Below are 15,031 nucleotides of genomic sequence, written 5' to 3'. Positions count from 1 at the left end.
TACCAGTTTTATGGTGGCTTAAGTCTACCTGCCCCCTTCTGAGACTGTAAAATCTTTATCCAACATCTCCTCCTTTTCCTCTTCAACTCTCCCACCTCTTCCCCATTCCTAAAGAAAAGTCACTGCAATTCCTAGGAAGTCAGCCTTCTCTTATCCCTTTGCCTTCATGGTAGACCCTGTGCCATGCTTTAAGGACCACAAAGCTACATGATGAAACAGGCAGGAGAAAGGGAGGATGGGACTATGTTTACTGTTTGTGCTCAGAGAAGTGTTCAAACAAGAAAAGGGAGGATCCCTTCCTGTGAGTGTTATTTTATCTTAAATACCTTTCCAGTTGTCATCTTTGGACTATTCTCAGACACTGAAAGACTTGAGCTCCTTCCTGCATGCCACAGAAGTATGGGAACATTCTTCTTTGCATTGCGCTTATGACTGATCTGCACGGGCTAAATTACAGCCCTCTCTGCTAGCCACACAATCCAATCTTGTATTTATAATTCTCTTCTGTCTCTCACAACAACGATAAAGCAGATAGCTTCCTCTTTTCTTAGAAGGCAGCCTGTGTACATAACTCCACCATGGTCATGGACTGTTTTGTTGGCATTTTTCAATGATTTCCCTGCCAGACTCAGAGCTTCTTGAAAGCTACCATGGTATCCTGCTCACTTGCACACAGTAGGCACAAAATACACATCTGCTGAACTGAATGCGTAAGTGATGGATTTGAAAGAGATTTCAGAGAGAGAGAATCAACACTGTGGTATAGAACGGTCTAGGGCCAGGCACAGTGGCTCACGCCTGTAATCCCAGCACTTCAGGAGGCCAAGGCGGGTGGATCATCTGAGGTCAGGAGTTCGAGACCAGCCTGACCAACATGGAGAAAACCCATCTCTACTAAAAATACAAAATTAGCCGGGCATGGTGGCGCATGCCTGTAAAGTCAGCTATTCAGAAAGGCTGAGGCAGGAGAATCACCTGAACCCCGGAGGCAGAAGTTGCAGTGAGCTGAGATCACTCCATTTCACTCCAGCCTGGGCAACAAGAGCAAAACTCCATCTCAAAAAAAAAAAAAAAGAACTGTTTGGTAGCATTTCCTTAGAGTAAAAATTAGTTAACAAGTTGTGCAATGACAGCACAGATATTTAAATCATTCCACTATCATCATCACATGACCGCTTAGGATAATGATACTTATTAGGTATGCAGCTTTAGACAAAACAGTCTTTCCAAGTACAAGTTTTCCTTTCTGTTAAGCCACAAAAAAAGAAAGTGGGGGTGGGTGGTAACAATACCTATTCTATCTATTGACGTTTAGTGAAGCTCAAATGACAATATACAAAAAGATCATTACACAAATATAATGTATTATTAGACAGATTTAAGCAAATTAATTCTCCCTATTAGTGCTATTTTATGTGCATACACTTGACTAGACCATATACATAAGTCCAAACAACAGAGCTTACTGTCAAGATATAATAATAAAATATGTGAATCATTAAAAATTTCAGTCACAGAAATACTTGCAGAAACCTTCCACCTATTCAACTCATCTATAGAAAAGCTCACCCTTATATGAAAATTCAATTTTTAAACAATTTCCAGGCAGTTTCAGCCTGTTCTTTTTGTGGTAGAAGCAGGTTTTAACCAGGAAGATGCCTGGTGACCTGCCTGAAGCACCAGACACATCACAGGGCTCTGCAACACACTCTGCGGCAGAGCCCAAAGCAGGCACAAACCTGCATTTCAGCACAGAGTTGGCTGATCTATTACCAAAGCCTGCAGCTGAAAATACAGGCAAGCACAAAGAAAATTCTTTAACAGCAAACAGCTCAGATTATTGCTATGATTAGGACCAATGACAGCCTGAACCTAAAAAAAAAAAAATGAAAATAGAGAAATGAGTGCACCAATGTCAGCAAGGCATGATAAACACACAGTTAAAAGCATCTTTAGCGGTGGCTCACGCCTGTAATCCCAACACTTTGGAAGGCTGAGGCGGGTGGATCATTTGAGGTCAGGAGTTTAAGATGAAGCCTGGTAAACATGGTGAAACCCCATCTCTACTAAAATACAAAAAAATTAGCCCGGCAGTAGTGGCGCTCGCCTGTAATCCCTGCTACTGGGGAGGCTGAGGCAGGAGAACTGCTTGAGCCTGGGAGGCGGAGGTTGCAGTAAGCTGAGCTCGGACAACAGAGTGAGACTCCATCTCAAAAAAAAAACAAATAAGCAAACAAAAGAAAAGCATCTAAAACAAAAAAAGCAAAGTACTTATGTTAGAGCAGAGTAACTGTAGAGAAAATGCAAAACAAACAAAACTTAGCTCTAAATATGCTACAGACATCACAAATAACACCATACTACACAGATATTGGGACTATTGGGTTATTTTAACTTCACTTGAATTCCTAATGTCTATCTACTCCAGCCAACCGTCCCCTGTACTTTAAGCAAGAAAGATGACCAATATGCTGACACTGCAGGCCCAAGTTTTTCAACTGTATTTTTTACAGAGTCATCCATTGCTAAAATAGATGAAATACGAGAAGTGTAGTATAAATCTATAAGAAACAAATTCAAACCAAGTCAGATGCCAACCAAAATAATCCTTCATTGGAAAGCAAACCACGCACTTGTCCTTAAAATGTTTAAGCCTTGGCATTCACAATTTGAAGAAGTTTCACACCTTTCTGAAGGAGAGAGAGGTGAGCTAATCAGTGTAGGTCCTAGAAATAGTTCCTCAGAATATTTCTAGACATTCTAGAGATGTCTAGAAACACCCAGAGATGTAAACAACAATCAGCTGGAAAGAGATATACCCAGAATAAGGAGCTTCCAGGATTTCCCTCTCCGTGTAAAAGCAATCAACTCCTATTTTTAATCTCCCTCTGACGCAAGCATCCAGGCAAACCTCTTTCTGACTAATCAAAGCTAGCTGATTTGTTACTTTCAAATAGCAGTTTTAAAAGTCAGATTTTAATGCAAGTCAACACAGATTTAATGTCAACGCTTTAGGAGAAGAATGAGTTATCTTGAGAGACAGAAATGATGGTAAGTCCCTCAATTTTCGAAGCGGGGGGGGGGGGAACTTAAAGAAATTTACATTTAAACAAACTAAGCCTCAGCCATTCAAGTCTATGGCAAATGGATTCACCTGGTGAATATTTCAAACAGGTATAACTGGGCAGACAAACCCAAAGGATTCCTATCTTCTTAAACACTTTACAGAAACAAATTAATCTAATACCAGTGATTCCCGGGGCTGGCCAAAGAATAACTTGAAAATTGAATTGATTAATTGAAAAATAACATGTTGATAGTTAAGTACAGGTAAAAACAGCACTTCCCTATACATTAGGTTATTAAAAGGGTTATTAAAAATAATTATTTCCTTCAATGCCCAACAGGATTTATAACATTCAACTCTACTTTTGGTTTTTCATTGTAAAGGATTCTTGGAGGGGAGGGAACCATAATGCCTTAATAAGTAAACAATAAGTAATGTTTAATAAGATCCTGGGAGTTGATCACATTCTTCTTTTCCAATCAAGAGTTTTTGATCCACTTGAAAAATGCTAGTGAAGAGGGCCTTCCACAAGGAACTCAAGAATATGCAACTCTGGAGACACAACCAAAGTACTGGTATCAAGCTTGGAGAAAATGCTGCTTTTGTCTCAGGGGCAGCTAGTGATAAAAACAGGAACTTTACAGAGAACTGATCACAACTGCCCAACAAGCCTGATCACATGCCCACAACGGAGCACTGTGTTTCGCTCATTGTTGTACAAGGAGTTCTCTAATAACAGTGGCTTGATTTATCCCATTTTTTTAAATTCTGAAAAATCGAACCCTCCCTGTCCCAATCCATTGTCAAAAGAAAGAATGCCAGCCAGGATCTGCAAGTAACCGGTAGCCTCCTCTCTCTCCCTCTTCAAAGACTCCAAAAGGTGACCACATACGGAAAATTCAGCCCAAATAACAGGCACCAGGAAAAAAAAAAACCTCTTATGACAAAGGTGGTCTAAAAGCAGCACCGAGTGGCTCTCTGGGTTAATGCCACTGCTTCTCATCTCCCTAGGACCCTCAATGGCTCACCCGCTTCTGTCTCACTCCTGTCACTGAGGAGGCATCGCGCATTGTTAAAGGAAAGAGAAGAAACACTGCTGCGGATTTCCCATGTGTCTTTCTCTTTTTGAAAGGGGGAAAGGGGCTGGAACAAGGCGTGGAGCCCTCCACGAAAAGCGGAGAGGAAAGGAGAAAGCTGTCAGCCACCCTCCTCGCAGCCCTCCCCCTCACCCCACCTGGCCCAGACGCCTGGGCAGAAGCGGGAGGGCGCAGCTTTGTCTCGGGTTTTGGGGGGCAGGAAGCGCAGAAGCAGTGTGGGTCCGGGAGGACCTCTCCCACAAGCCCTTACTTAGTCCCCTTCATGGGAAAACAATGAAAGACACAGGAAACCACTTAGTGGGGTGGGAGAGGAGGGAAGATGGTCGTGGAGTGCCAGGCCAGGTTCTCTGCACCCTCGTCCCCCTCGCCGCACGGCCGCCAGGGCGCGCGGCGGGGACCTGTCTCCCGAGTCGCAGCGATCCGCAGGGCCCCGGGCGCCCTCTCCCCCGCCCGGCTCCTACCCTCCGAGAGCTCCAGCTCCAGCTCCGCCAGCTGCGCCCGCACTTCAGGCGGCAGCGCCGCCACCGCGGCCGGCGACGGCTCCAGGCCTCGTTCCGCCATCCCGGCTCCGCCAGCCACACTCCGGAAGACAAGAGAGAGGGCCGAAGGAGGGAAGGACCGACGCGGGCCCACACCCGGCTACAGGATCCGGCTCCGGCCGCCGAGCGCCACCAGCAAAGCCGCCGCCACCGCCGCCGCCATCAGCAAAGGTCACGTGAGCGCGACGGCCCCGCCCCCGGGCCAGGAGGACGCACCGCCTCCACAGCCCAGTCAGACTGAGGACGCACATGCTTATGGCGCCCTCTACTGGGGAGTTACCATAACGACCGGCCCAAGCCCACCACCCGAATTTCCCTGCTGCGAAATGGGCTCATGGTATGGACCGTCGGCTTTACCACAGTAGTGTGGACACATAGATAGCATTTACCTTTACTCTCGAGCAAGTTTTTAGGGGCCCCAGGCCTTACTTTTTCCAATGTATGTCTGTCGTGTCCTTTACTCCATTTCCCCTGATTAATACCTGCCCATTTATAAAAACCTAATCACAGGCCACCTCCTTCACTGTGGCTCCTGGTCCTATCTGCCAGGAGCTCTCTGTTTCTGTTTCAGTTTTAAAAAGACAATGGCAGGCCGGGAGCGGCGGTTCATGCCTGTAATCCTAGCACTTTGGGAGGCCGAGGCAGGTGGATCACCTGAGGTTAAGAATGCTAGGCCAGCCTGGCCAACATGGTGAAACCCTGTCTCTACTAAAAATACAAAAATTAGCCGGGCGTGGTGGCGGACGCCTGTAATCCCAGCTACTCAGGAGGCTGAGGCAGAAGAATCCCTTGAACCCGGGAGGCGGAGGTTGCAGTGAGCAGAGATCGCGCCATTGCACTCCAGCCTGGGCAACAAGAGCGAAACTCCGTCTCAAAAAAAAAACGAAAAAGGAAAAAAAAAAAAAGACAATGGAGAGGAGCTCCACTTCTTTCTTTCTATAATTCTAACGACTTACAAGGAGGGAACTTACTTTATCTCATCCTCCTCAGTATATGGCCAAATAGGTGTTCCAAAAACATTAATTTTAATTTAATATGAAGAGGGTCCAAGGCTGGGTGCAGTGGTTCACACCTACGATCCCAGCACTTTGGGAGGCCAAGGTGGACGGATCACCTGAGGTCAAGAGTTCAAGACCAGCCTGGCCAACATGGCGAAGCCCCGTCTCTACTAAAAACACAAAAATTAGCCGGGAGTAGTGGCACATGCCTGTAATCCCGGCTACTTGGGGAAGCTGAGGTAGGAAAATAGCTTGAACCTGGGAGGCGAAGGTTGCAGTGAGCTGAGATCACGGCCACTGTACTCCAGCCTGGGCAACACAGTGAAACTGTCTCAAAAAAAAAAAAAAAAAAAAAGTGACGGTAGGGCGGTGGTGGCTCACATCTGTAATCCCAGCACTTTGGGAGGCAGAGGCAGGCAGATCACGGGAGGTTAGGAGTTCGAGATCAGCCTGACCAGTATGGTGAAACCCCCTCTCTACTAAAAATGCAAAAATTAGCTGGACGTGGTGGCGTGTGCCTGTAATCCTAGCTACTTAGGAGGCTGAGACAGGAGAATCGCTTGAACCCAGGGAGATGGAGGTTGCAGTGAACCCAGATGGTGTCATTGCACTCCAGCCTGGGCAACGAGAGTGAAACTCCGTCTCAAAAAAAAAAAAAAAGTAAAAACTGGATGAAGCATACACCGGAATTCTCTGTACTACCTTTGCAACTTTTCAGTAAATTTAAAACCATTCTAAAGTACAACGTTTGTTTAAAATTAAAGAAGCTTAGAACAAACTTGAGAGCTCCTCCTACCTCAGCCTCCCAAAGTGCTGGGATTACAGGCATAAGCCTCATCCAACCTTTACTGCATTCTTCCACCAAATTATTCTACCTTTTTGCTAGATTATTCCTTATATATTGTCTTTATTTCTAATGGTTTATTCTTTACCTTAATCTTTTTGTCTAGATATTATTGTTGTACCAGCCTTTTTAATTACTACTTGCTGACTTTTTTTATTCTTTTATTTTCAACTTTTGTCTGTGACTCTGTGTGTAACAAATTAATTAAATCCATTTATGATCATTTAACATAATTATTGATATATTAGGACTTATTTCTTCGTTCTTGTTAAATGTTTTCTGTGTATCAATCTCTGTCTTTGCTTTTTTTCCTATTGTTGAATTAGTAAAGTGTTAGATAGTACTTCTTTATTCTTCTGGTTTAGAAGGTACAGATTATACTGCTATTCTTTCTGTGGCTATTTTTAAAGTTTAACATTAAATTTTTCTCCTAGGCCAGGTGTGGTGCCTCATGCTTTTGGAGAAAAAATTTTTTTTTTTTTTTTTTTTTTTTTTGAGACGGAGTCTCGCTCTGCCGCCCAGGCTGGAGTGCAGTGGCCGGATCTCAGCTCACTGCAGGCTCCGCCTCCCGGGTTCACGCAATTCTCCTGCCTCAGCCTCCCCAGTAGCTGGGACTACAGGCGCCCGCCACCTCGCCCGGCTAGTTTTTTGTATTTTTTAGTAGAGACGGGGTTTCACCGTGTCAGCCAGGATGGTCTCGATCTCCTGACCTCGTGATCCGCCCGCCTCGGCCTCCCAAAGTGCTGGGATTACAGGCTTGAGCCACCGCGCCCAGCGAGAAAAAATTTTTTTAAATTAACAAACAAAAATATACTATGTTTGTACTGTGTTACTTTTTTTTTTTTTTTTTTTTTAGACAGAGTCTCGCTCTGTTACCTGGGCTAGAGTGCAGTGACTTGATCTCAGCTTACTACAACCTCTGCCTCCCAGGTTCAAGCGATTTTCCTGCCTCAGCAGTAGCTGTGATTACAGGCACCTGCCACCATGCTCGGCTAATTTTTATATTTTTAGTATTTTTAGTAGAGATTTGGTTTCACCATGTTGGCCAGGCTGGTCTCGAACTCCTGACCTCAAGTGATCCACTGGCCTCAGCCTCCCAAATTTTTGGGATTACAGGCGTGAGCCACCGCGCCAGCATTTACCAATGCTGTTTATTTCTTCACATGAACTCAGGTTATTGTCTAATAATCTTTCATTTTGAATGGCTCACATTGCAGGGCAGGTGACAAATTCAATTATTGTTTATCTGGGAATGTCTGCATTCTCCATCATTTTTATTTTCTTTTTTTTTTTGAGACAGAGTCTGGCTCCATTACTCGGGCTGGGGTGCAGTGGCGCCTTGTTGGCTTGCTGCAACTTCAATCTCCTGGGCTCAAGTAATCCTCCCACCTCAGCCTCCCAAGTATCTGGGATTATAAGTACACGCCTCTATGCTCGGCTGATTTTTTACTTTTTTGTAGAGATGAAGTATCACTATGTTGCCCAAGCTGGTCTCAAACTCTTGGGCTCAAGTGATCCTCTCTTCAGCCTCTCAAAGTGCTGAGATTACAGGCATGAGCCACCACACCTGGCCTTTCCTTCAGTTTTGAGGTATAGTTCTGTGGATATGGAATTGTTGGTTGACAATATTTTTTAGCACTTTGAATGTCTTTCCACTGCCTTCTGGGCTTCATGGTTTCTTTTTATTATTATTATTTTTTTTTTTGAGGCAGAGTTTCACTCCTGTTGCCCAGGCTAGAGTGCAATGGCAAGATCTCAGCTCACTGCAACCGCCGCCTCCCAGGTTCAAGCAATTCTCCTGCCTCAGACTCCCAAGTAGCTGGAATTACAGGCGTGCCCCACCATGCCCAGCTAATATTGTATTTTTAGTAGAGATGGGGTTTCTCCATGTTGATCAGGCTGGTCTCGAACTCCTGACCTCAGGTGATCCACCTGCCTCAGCCTCCCAAAGTGCTGGGATTATAGGCATGAGCCACCGCGCCCAGCTGAGCTCCATGGTTTCTGATGAGAAGTCAGTTATTAATTTTGTTGAGGATCCCTTACACATGATGAGTTGCTTTTTTTTTTTTTTTTTTTTTTTTTTTTTTTTTTTTTTTTTTTTTGCTGCATTCAATATTCTGTCTTTGTTTTTGTCTTTTGGCAGTTTGACCATAATGTTCCTAGGTGTGGATCTCTTTGAGTTTATTCTTCTTGGAGTTAATTGACCTTGAATGTGTACATTAATATTCTTTATCAAATTTGAAAAGTTTTCAGGGATTATTTCTCCAAATAAGCATTTTTTTTTTTTTTCCTTTAGAGACAGAGTCTTACTGTCAGCCAGTCTTCAGTGCAGTGGCACGATCATGGCTCACTGCAGCCTCAAACTCCCAGACTCAAGCCTGGCTAATTTTTTTACGTTTTGTGGAGACAGGGGTCTCCCTATGTTGCCCAGGCTGTTCTCAAACTCTTGGGCTTAAGCAGTCCTCCCATCTTGGCCTCTCAAAGTGCTGAGATTACAAACACAAACCACCCTACCCAGCCTCTAAACACTGTTTTAAGTACAAAGAAATAGTTCTTGTTTCTGCATGTCATAGCTGTGTAACTTTACCTTTTCCTGTTTTATCTAATATTGATGTATACATAGAAGAAAGGGTACTTCAGAACATGAATTTCAGAGCAATCTACCAAGTCCCATGATTACAATAGTTGAAAAATTGGAAAAATTGTCTACCCAGAAAATGCAACAGAATCAACTAAAATGCCATCATTCATTCATTAAAATATATATTAATGGCCGGGCTCAGTGGCTCACACCTGTAATCCCAGCACTTTGGGAGGCCCAGGTAGGCAGATCACAAGGTCAGGAGTTCAAGACCAGCCTGCCCAACATGGTAAAAACCCTGTCTCTACTAAAAATACAAAAATTAGCTGGGCATGGTGGCGGGCACCTGTAATCCCAGCTACTTGGGAGGCTGGGACAGAGAATTGCTTGAACCTGGGAGGCGGAGGTTGCAGTGAGCCAAGATCGCACCACTACACTCCAGCCTGGGTGACAGAGCGAGAGTCTGTCTCAAAAAAAATTAATAAATAAAATATATCTTAAAGTAACATGTTAGGCATTGCCTAGGTGCTAGGGATACAGTGTTTGAATAAGGTCCACATTCATATAGAGTTTAAATTCTAGTTCTACAGAATATTAATGAGAGTTGTATAAGGTAGCTTAAAATTAGGTCAATATATAAAAATAAGTAACTTTCTTGTCTTTTTTTTTTTTGAGATAGTCTCGCTTTGTCACCCAGGCTGGAGTGCAGTGGCACGATTTCGGCTCACTGCAAGCTCCGCCCCCCCAGGTTCATGCCATTCTCCTGCCTCAGCCTCCCAAGTAGCTGGGACTACAGGTGCCCGACACCTCGCCCGACTAATTTCTTTGTATTTTTAGTAGAGACGGGGTTTCACCGTGTTAGCCAGGATCGTCTCGATCTCCTGACCTCGTGATCTGCCTGCCTCGGCCTCCCAAAGTGCTGGGATTACAGGCGTGAGCCACCGCACCTGGGCCCAAAAATAAGTAACTTTCTTGTCTTATACTAATTGCCATTGAAAGGCAAAATGCATTCATAGTTATAACAAAATATAACATAAATAGAACTATCCCTAGCAAGAAATGTATAGACCTATTTGAAAAAAAAAAAATAACCTGTAACACCAACTAATCTAAAAGAAGACCTAGCTGAAAAACAAACAGAAAAAGAATACCTAAATGAATACCCATTTCTAGAAGACTCAATATCATGAAGGTATCAGTACTTTAAAACTTAATCAGAAAGGCCGGGCGCGGTGGCTCAAGCCTGTAATCCCAGCACTTTGGGAGGCCGAGACGGGTGGATCACGAGGTCAGGAGATCGAGACCATCCTGGCTAACACGGTGAAACCCCGTCTCTACTAAAAAATACAAAAAAACTAGCCGGGCGAGGTGGCGGGCGCCTGTAGTCCCAGCTACTCGGGAGGCTGAGGCAGGAGAATGGCCTGAACCCGGGAGGCGGAGCTTGCAGTGAGCTGAGATCTGGCCACTGCACTCCAGCAGGGGGGACAGAGTGAGACTCCGTCTCAAAAAAAAAAAAAAAAACTTAATCAGTAAAAATCAATGCAATATTTATCAAATCTCTTTTTTTTTTTTTTTTTTTTTTGAAACAAGGCCTCAATCAGGCTGGAGTGCAGTGGCGTGATCTCGGCTCACTGCAACCTCTGGCTCCCAGGTTAGGTTCAAGCGATTCTCCTGCCTCAGCCTCTGTAGTAGCTGGGACTGCAGGCACCACCACCGCACCCAGCTAATTTTTTTTTTTTTTTTTGAGACACAGCCTCGCTCTGTCACCCAGGCTGGAGTGCAGTGGTGCAATCTCAGCTCACTGCAACCTCTGCGTCCCAGGTTCAAGTAATTCTCCCACCTCAGCCTCCCAAGTAGCTGGGACTACAGACTTGCACCACCATTCCTGGCTAATTTTTGTATTTTTAGTAGAGATGGGGTTTCACTATGTTGGCCAGACTGATCTTGAACTCCTGACCTCAGGTGATCCACCAGCCTCGGCCTCCCAAAGTGCTGGGATTACAGGTGTGAGCCACCACGCCTGGCTCATTGTAATTTTTAAAAATCGTAACTTGACAAGCTGATTCTGAAGTTCAAACAGAAGATGAAATGTTCAAAGAAAGTCAAAAAATAAGAGGTAGAAAAGGGGACTTTGCCTGACCTGATATCAAGACATACTAAAAAGCTACAAGTCTAAAAACCAAGAAATCAGAAGGGAAGGCTGATTAATGTACACAAAAATTAAGTCTGAATGATAAATAGTGATATAAACGTGCATGTTTTGTAGTGGCAAGCCTCAATATTTTGTCAAGTCAGTTGTCCTAAAATTTCCATGGCCAGGCACAGTGGGAAGCCGAGGCTGGTGGATCACCTGACGTTGGGAGTTCCAGACCAGCCTGACCAACATGGAGAAACTCTGTCTCTACTAAAAATACAAAATTAGCCGGGCATGGTGGCTCATGCCTGTAATTCCAGCTACTCAGGAGTACTCAGGAGGCTGAGACAGAAGAATCACTTGAACCCAGGAGGCAGAGGTTGCGGTGAGCCAAGATAATGCCATTGCACTCCAGCCTGGGCAACAAGCATGAAACTTTGTCTCAAGAGGAAAAAAAAAAAACTTCCTGTAAGTGCAATGCAGGTTGGGCACAGTGGCTCACGCCTGTAATCCCAGAACTTTGGGAGGCTGAGGTAGGTGGATCACCTGAGGTCAGGAGTTCAAGATCAGCCTGGCCAACATGGCAAAACCCTATCTCTACTAAAAATACAAAAATTAGCCAGGTATAGTGGTGCACACCTGTGATCTCAGCTACTCTAGAGGCTGAGGCAGGAGAATAACTGGAACCTGAGATGCGGAGGTTGCAGCCAGCTGAGATCGTGCCACTGTACTCCAGCCTGGGCAAGAGAGTGAGACTCCATCTAAAAAAAAAAAAAAAAAGTGACTTTCTGCCCGTGGACGCTGCCGAAGAAGCATCGTTACAGTCTCTCTTCTCCCTGCCGTCATGTCTAAGTCAGAGTCTCCTAAAGAGCCCAAACAGCTGAGGAAGCTCTTCATTGGAGGTTGAGCTTTGAAACAACCGATGAGAGCCTGAGGAGCCATTTTGAGCAATGGGGAATGCTCACGGACTGTGTGGTCATGAGAGATCCAAACACCAAGCGTTCCAGGGACTTTGGGTTTGTCACATATGCCACTGTGGAGGAGGTGGATGCAGCTATGAATGCAAGGCCACACAAGGTGGATGGAAGAGTTGTGGAACCGAAGAACGCTGTCTCAAGAGAAGATTCAGACCAGGTGCCCACTTAACTGTGAAAAAGATATTTATTGGTGACATTAAAGAAGACACTGAAGAACATCACCTAAGAGATTATTTTGAACAGTGTGGGAAAACGGAAGTGATTGAAATCATGACTGACCGAGGCAGTGGCAAGAAAAGGGGCTTTGCCTTTGTAACCTTTGACGACCATGACTCTGTGGATAAGATTGTCATTCAGAAATACGATACTGTGAATGGCCACAACTGTGAAGTTAGGAAAGCCCTGTCAAAGCAACAGATGGCCAGTGCTTCATCCAGCCAAAGAGGATGAAGTGGTTCTGGAAACTTTGGTGGTGGTTGTGGAGGTGGTTTTGGTGGGAATGACACCTTCAGTCGTGGAGGAAACTTCAGTGGTCGTGGTGGCTTTGGTGGCAGCCGTGGTGGTGGTGGATATGGTGGCAGTGGGGATGGCCATAATGGATTTGGTAATGATGGAAGCAATTTTGGAGGTGGTGGAAGCTACAATGATTTTGGCAATTACAACAATCAGTCTTCAGATTTGGACCCATGAAGGGAGGAAATTTTGGAGGCAGAAGCTCTGGCCCCTATGGCAGTGGAGGCCAATACTTTGCAAAACCACGAAACCAAGGTGGCTATGGTGGTTCCAGGAGCAGCAGTAGCTATGGCAATGGCAGAAGATTTCAATTAGGAAACAAATCTTAGCAGGAGAGGAGAGCCAGAGAAGTGACAGGGAAGCTACAGGTTACAACAGATTTGTGAACTCAGCCAAGCACAGTGGTGGCAGGGCCTAGCTGCTACAAAGAAGACATGTTTTAGACAAATACTCATGTGTATGGGCAAAAAACTCGAGGACTGTATTTGTGACTAATTGTGTAACAGGTTATTTTAGTTTCTGTTCTGTGGAAAGTGTAAAGCATTCCAGCAAAGGGTTTTAATGTAGATTTTTTTTTTTTTGCACCCATGCTGTTGATTGCTAAATGTAATAGTCTGATCGTGACGCTGAATAAATGTCTGTTTTTTAATGTGCTGTGTAAAGTTAGTCTACTCTGAAGCCATCTTGGTAAACTTCCCCAACAGTGTGAAGTTAGAATTCCTTCAGGGTGATGCCAGGTTCTATTTGGAATTTATATATAACCTGCTTGGGTGGAGAAGCCATTGTCTTCGGAAACCTTGGTGTAGTTGAACTGATAGTTACTGTTGTGACCTAAAGTTCACCATTAAAAGGGATTACCTAAGCAAAATCATGGAATTATTGGTTACAAAAGTGATTGTTGGCACATCCTATGCAATATATCTAAATTGAATAATGGTACCAGATAAAATTATAGATGGGAATGAAGCTTGTGTATCATCCATTATCATGTATAATCAATAAATGATTTAATTCTCTTGAAAAAAAGTGTAATGCAATATTCATAAAAATCCTAACAGAATACTTTTTAACAAAATTCAATAGGTGATTCTAAAATCCACATTGAATAAAATAATTCACAGGAGTGGCCAGGCATGCTAAACAAGAATAGTCATAGGAGCAACTTGCTTGTTTAAACATCAAAATCCACACACAAAAAGATGTAGAATTTAAGGCAGAAAGCTATTAGGATAGACATAGAATTGATAAAGAATTGGGTAAACAGTAAAGAAACAATAATGCAGGAATAACTGGGAGTTTCCTTTGTGATAAAGGTGGCACCTCAAATCAGAGAGAAAGGATAGAGTTTTCAATAATGGTTTTGGAACAAATGACTATTCAGAAAAAAATAATGCACCAAAATAAACTGTGAATATATTTAAAAGCTAAAATTCAGGCTAGGCATGGTGAATCAAGCCTATAATCCCAGCACTCTGGGAGGCGGAGGCGGGCTGATCACTTGAGGTCAGGAGTTCGAGACCAGCCTGACCAACATGGTCATCTCTACTAAAAGTACAAAAATTAGCCAGGCACAGTGGCAGGCACCTGTAATCCCAGCTGCTCGGGAGACTGAGGCAGGAGAACCACTTGAACCCAGGAGGCAGAGGTTGTAGTGAGCCGAGATCACGCCACTGCACTCCAGCCTGAGCGACAGAGTAAGACACCATCTCAAAAAAAAAAAAAGCTAAAATTTAAAAACCAAAATTATTATAGTATTAGAAGAAAATACAAAACCCTATATACAAGTTAAAGTAAAAAAATTACAGGCAAAAATTTTTTTTAGTATATTTAACAGAGAGCAAAATATTCAGAATATATAGAGGCTTGCCAAAAAACAAAAACTGACAACCTCATGGAAAAATAAGTAAGAAATAATACATGGCTAACAAACATACATAAAAAGATTTAAAAACTCATCAGAGGCCTGGCGCGGTGGCTCATGCCTGTAATCCCAGCACTGTGGGAGGCCGAGGCAGGTGGATCACAAAGTCAGGAGTTCCTAACCAGCCTGGTCAACATAATGAAAACTCGTCTCTACTAAAAAATACAAAGAAAAATTAGCCAGGCGTGGCGGCACGTGCCTGTAGTCCCAGCTACTTGGGAGGCTGAGGCAGGAGAATTGTTTGAATCCGGGAGGCGAAGGTTGTAGTGAGTCAAGATTGCGCCAGTGCACTCCAGCCTGGGTGACAGAGCAAAACTGTCTCAAAAATAAATAAATAAAGTAAAAAAAAAAAAAAAAAAC

At 44.0% G+C, this 15,031-nt stretch overlaps 1 protein-coding gene and 1 pseudogene across 19 annotated transcripts in view; one reads left to right on the top strand and one right to left on the bottom strand.

Moving 5' to 3' along the window:
• The window catches only part of DIP2B (disco interacting protein 2 homolog B), a 257,070-nt gene extending 252,193 nt beyond the window's left edge, over positions 1–4,877 (bottom strand). For all 19 annotated transcript variants that reach the window (XM_065525172.2, XM_045365223.3, XM_065525177.2 and 16 more), the window contains exon 1: positions 4,626–4,877. In XM_065525172.2, the coding sequence (XP_065381244.1) occupies positions 4,626–4,725 (100 nt within the window). In that variant the 5' untranslated portion in view covers positions 4,726–4,877. The remainder of the gene's footprint in view (positions 1–4,625) is intronic.
• A 7,167-nt stretch (positions 4,878–12,044) lies between these two features.
• On the top strand, positions 12,045–13,198 carry LOC102124436 (heterogeneous nuclear ribonucleoprotein A1-like; annotated as a pseudogene).
• Positions 13,199–15,031: the final 1,833 nt, after the last annotated feature.

This window comes from Macaca fascicularis, chromosome 11 (assembly GCF_037993035.2).
Source record: "Macaca fascicularis isolate 582-1 chromosome 11, T2T-MFA8v1.1".
In the NCBI taxonomy this organism is placed as follows: domain Eukaryota; kingdom Metazoa; phylum Chordata; class Mammalia; order Primates; family Cercopithecidae; genus Macaca; species Macaca fascicularis.
Note: the sequence above shows the minus strand (reverse complement) of the source record. Positions and strands in the feature narration are given on the sequence as shown.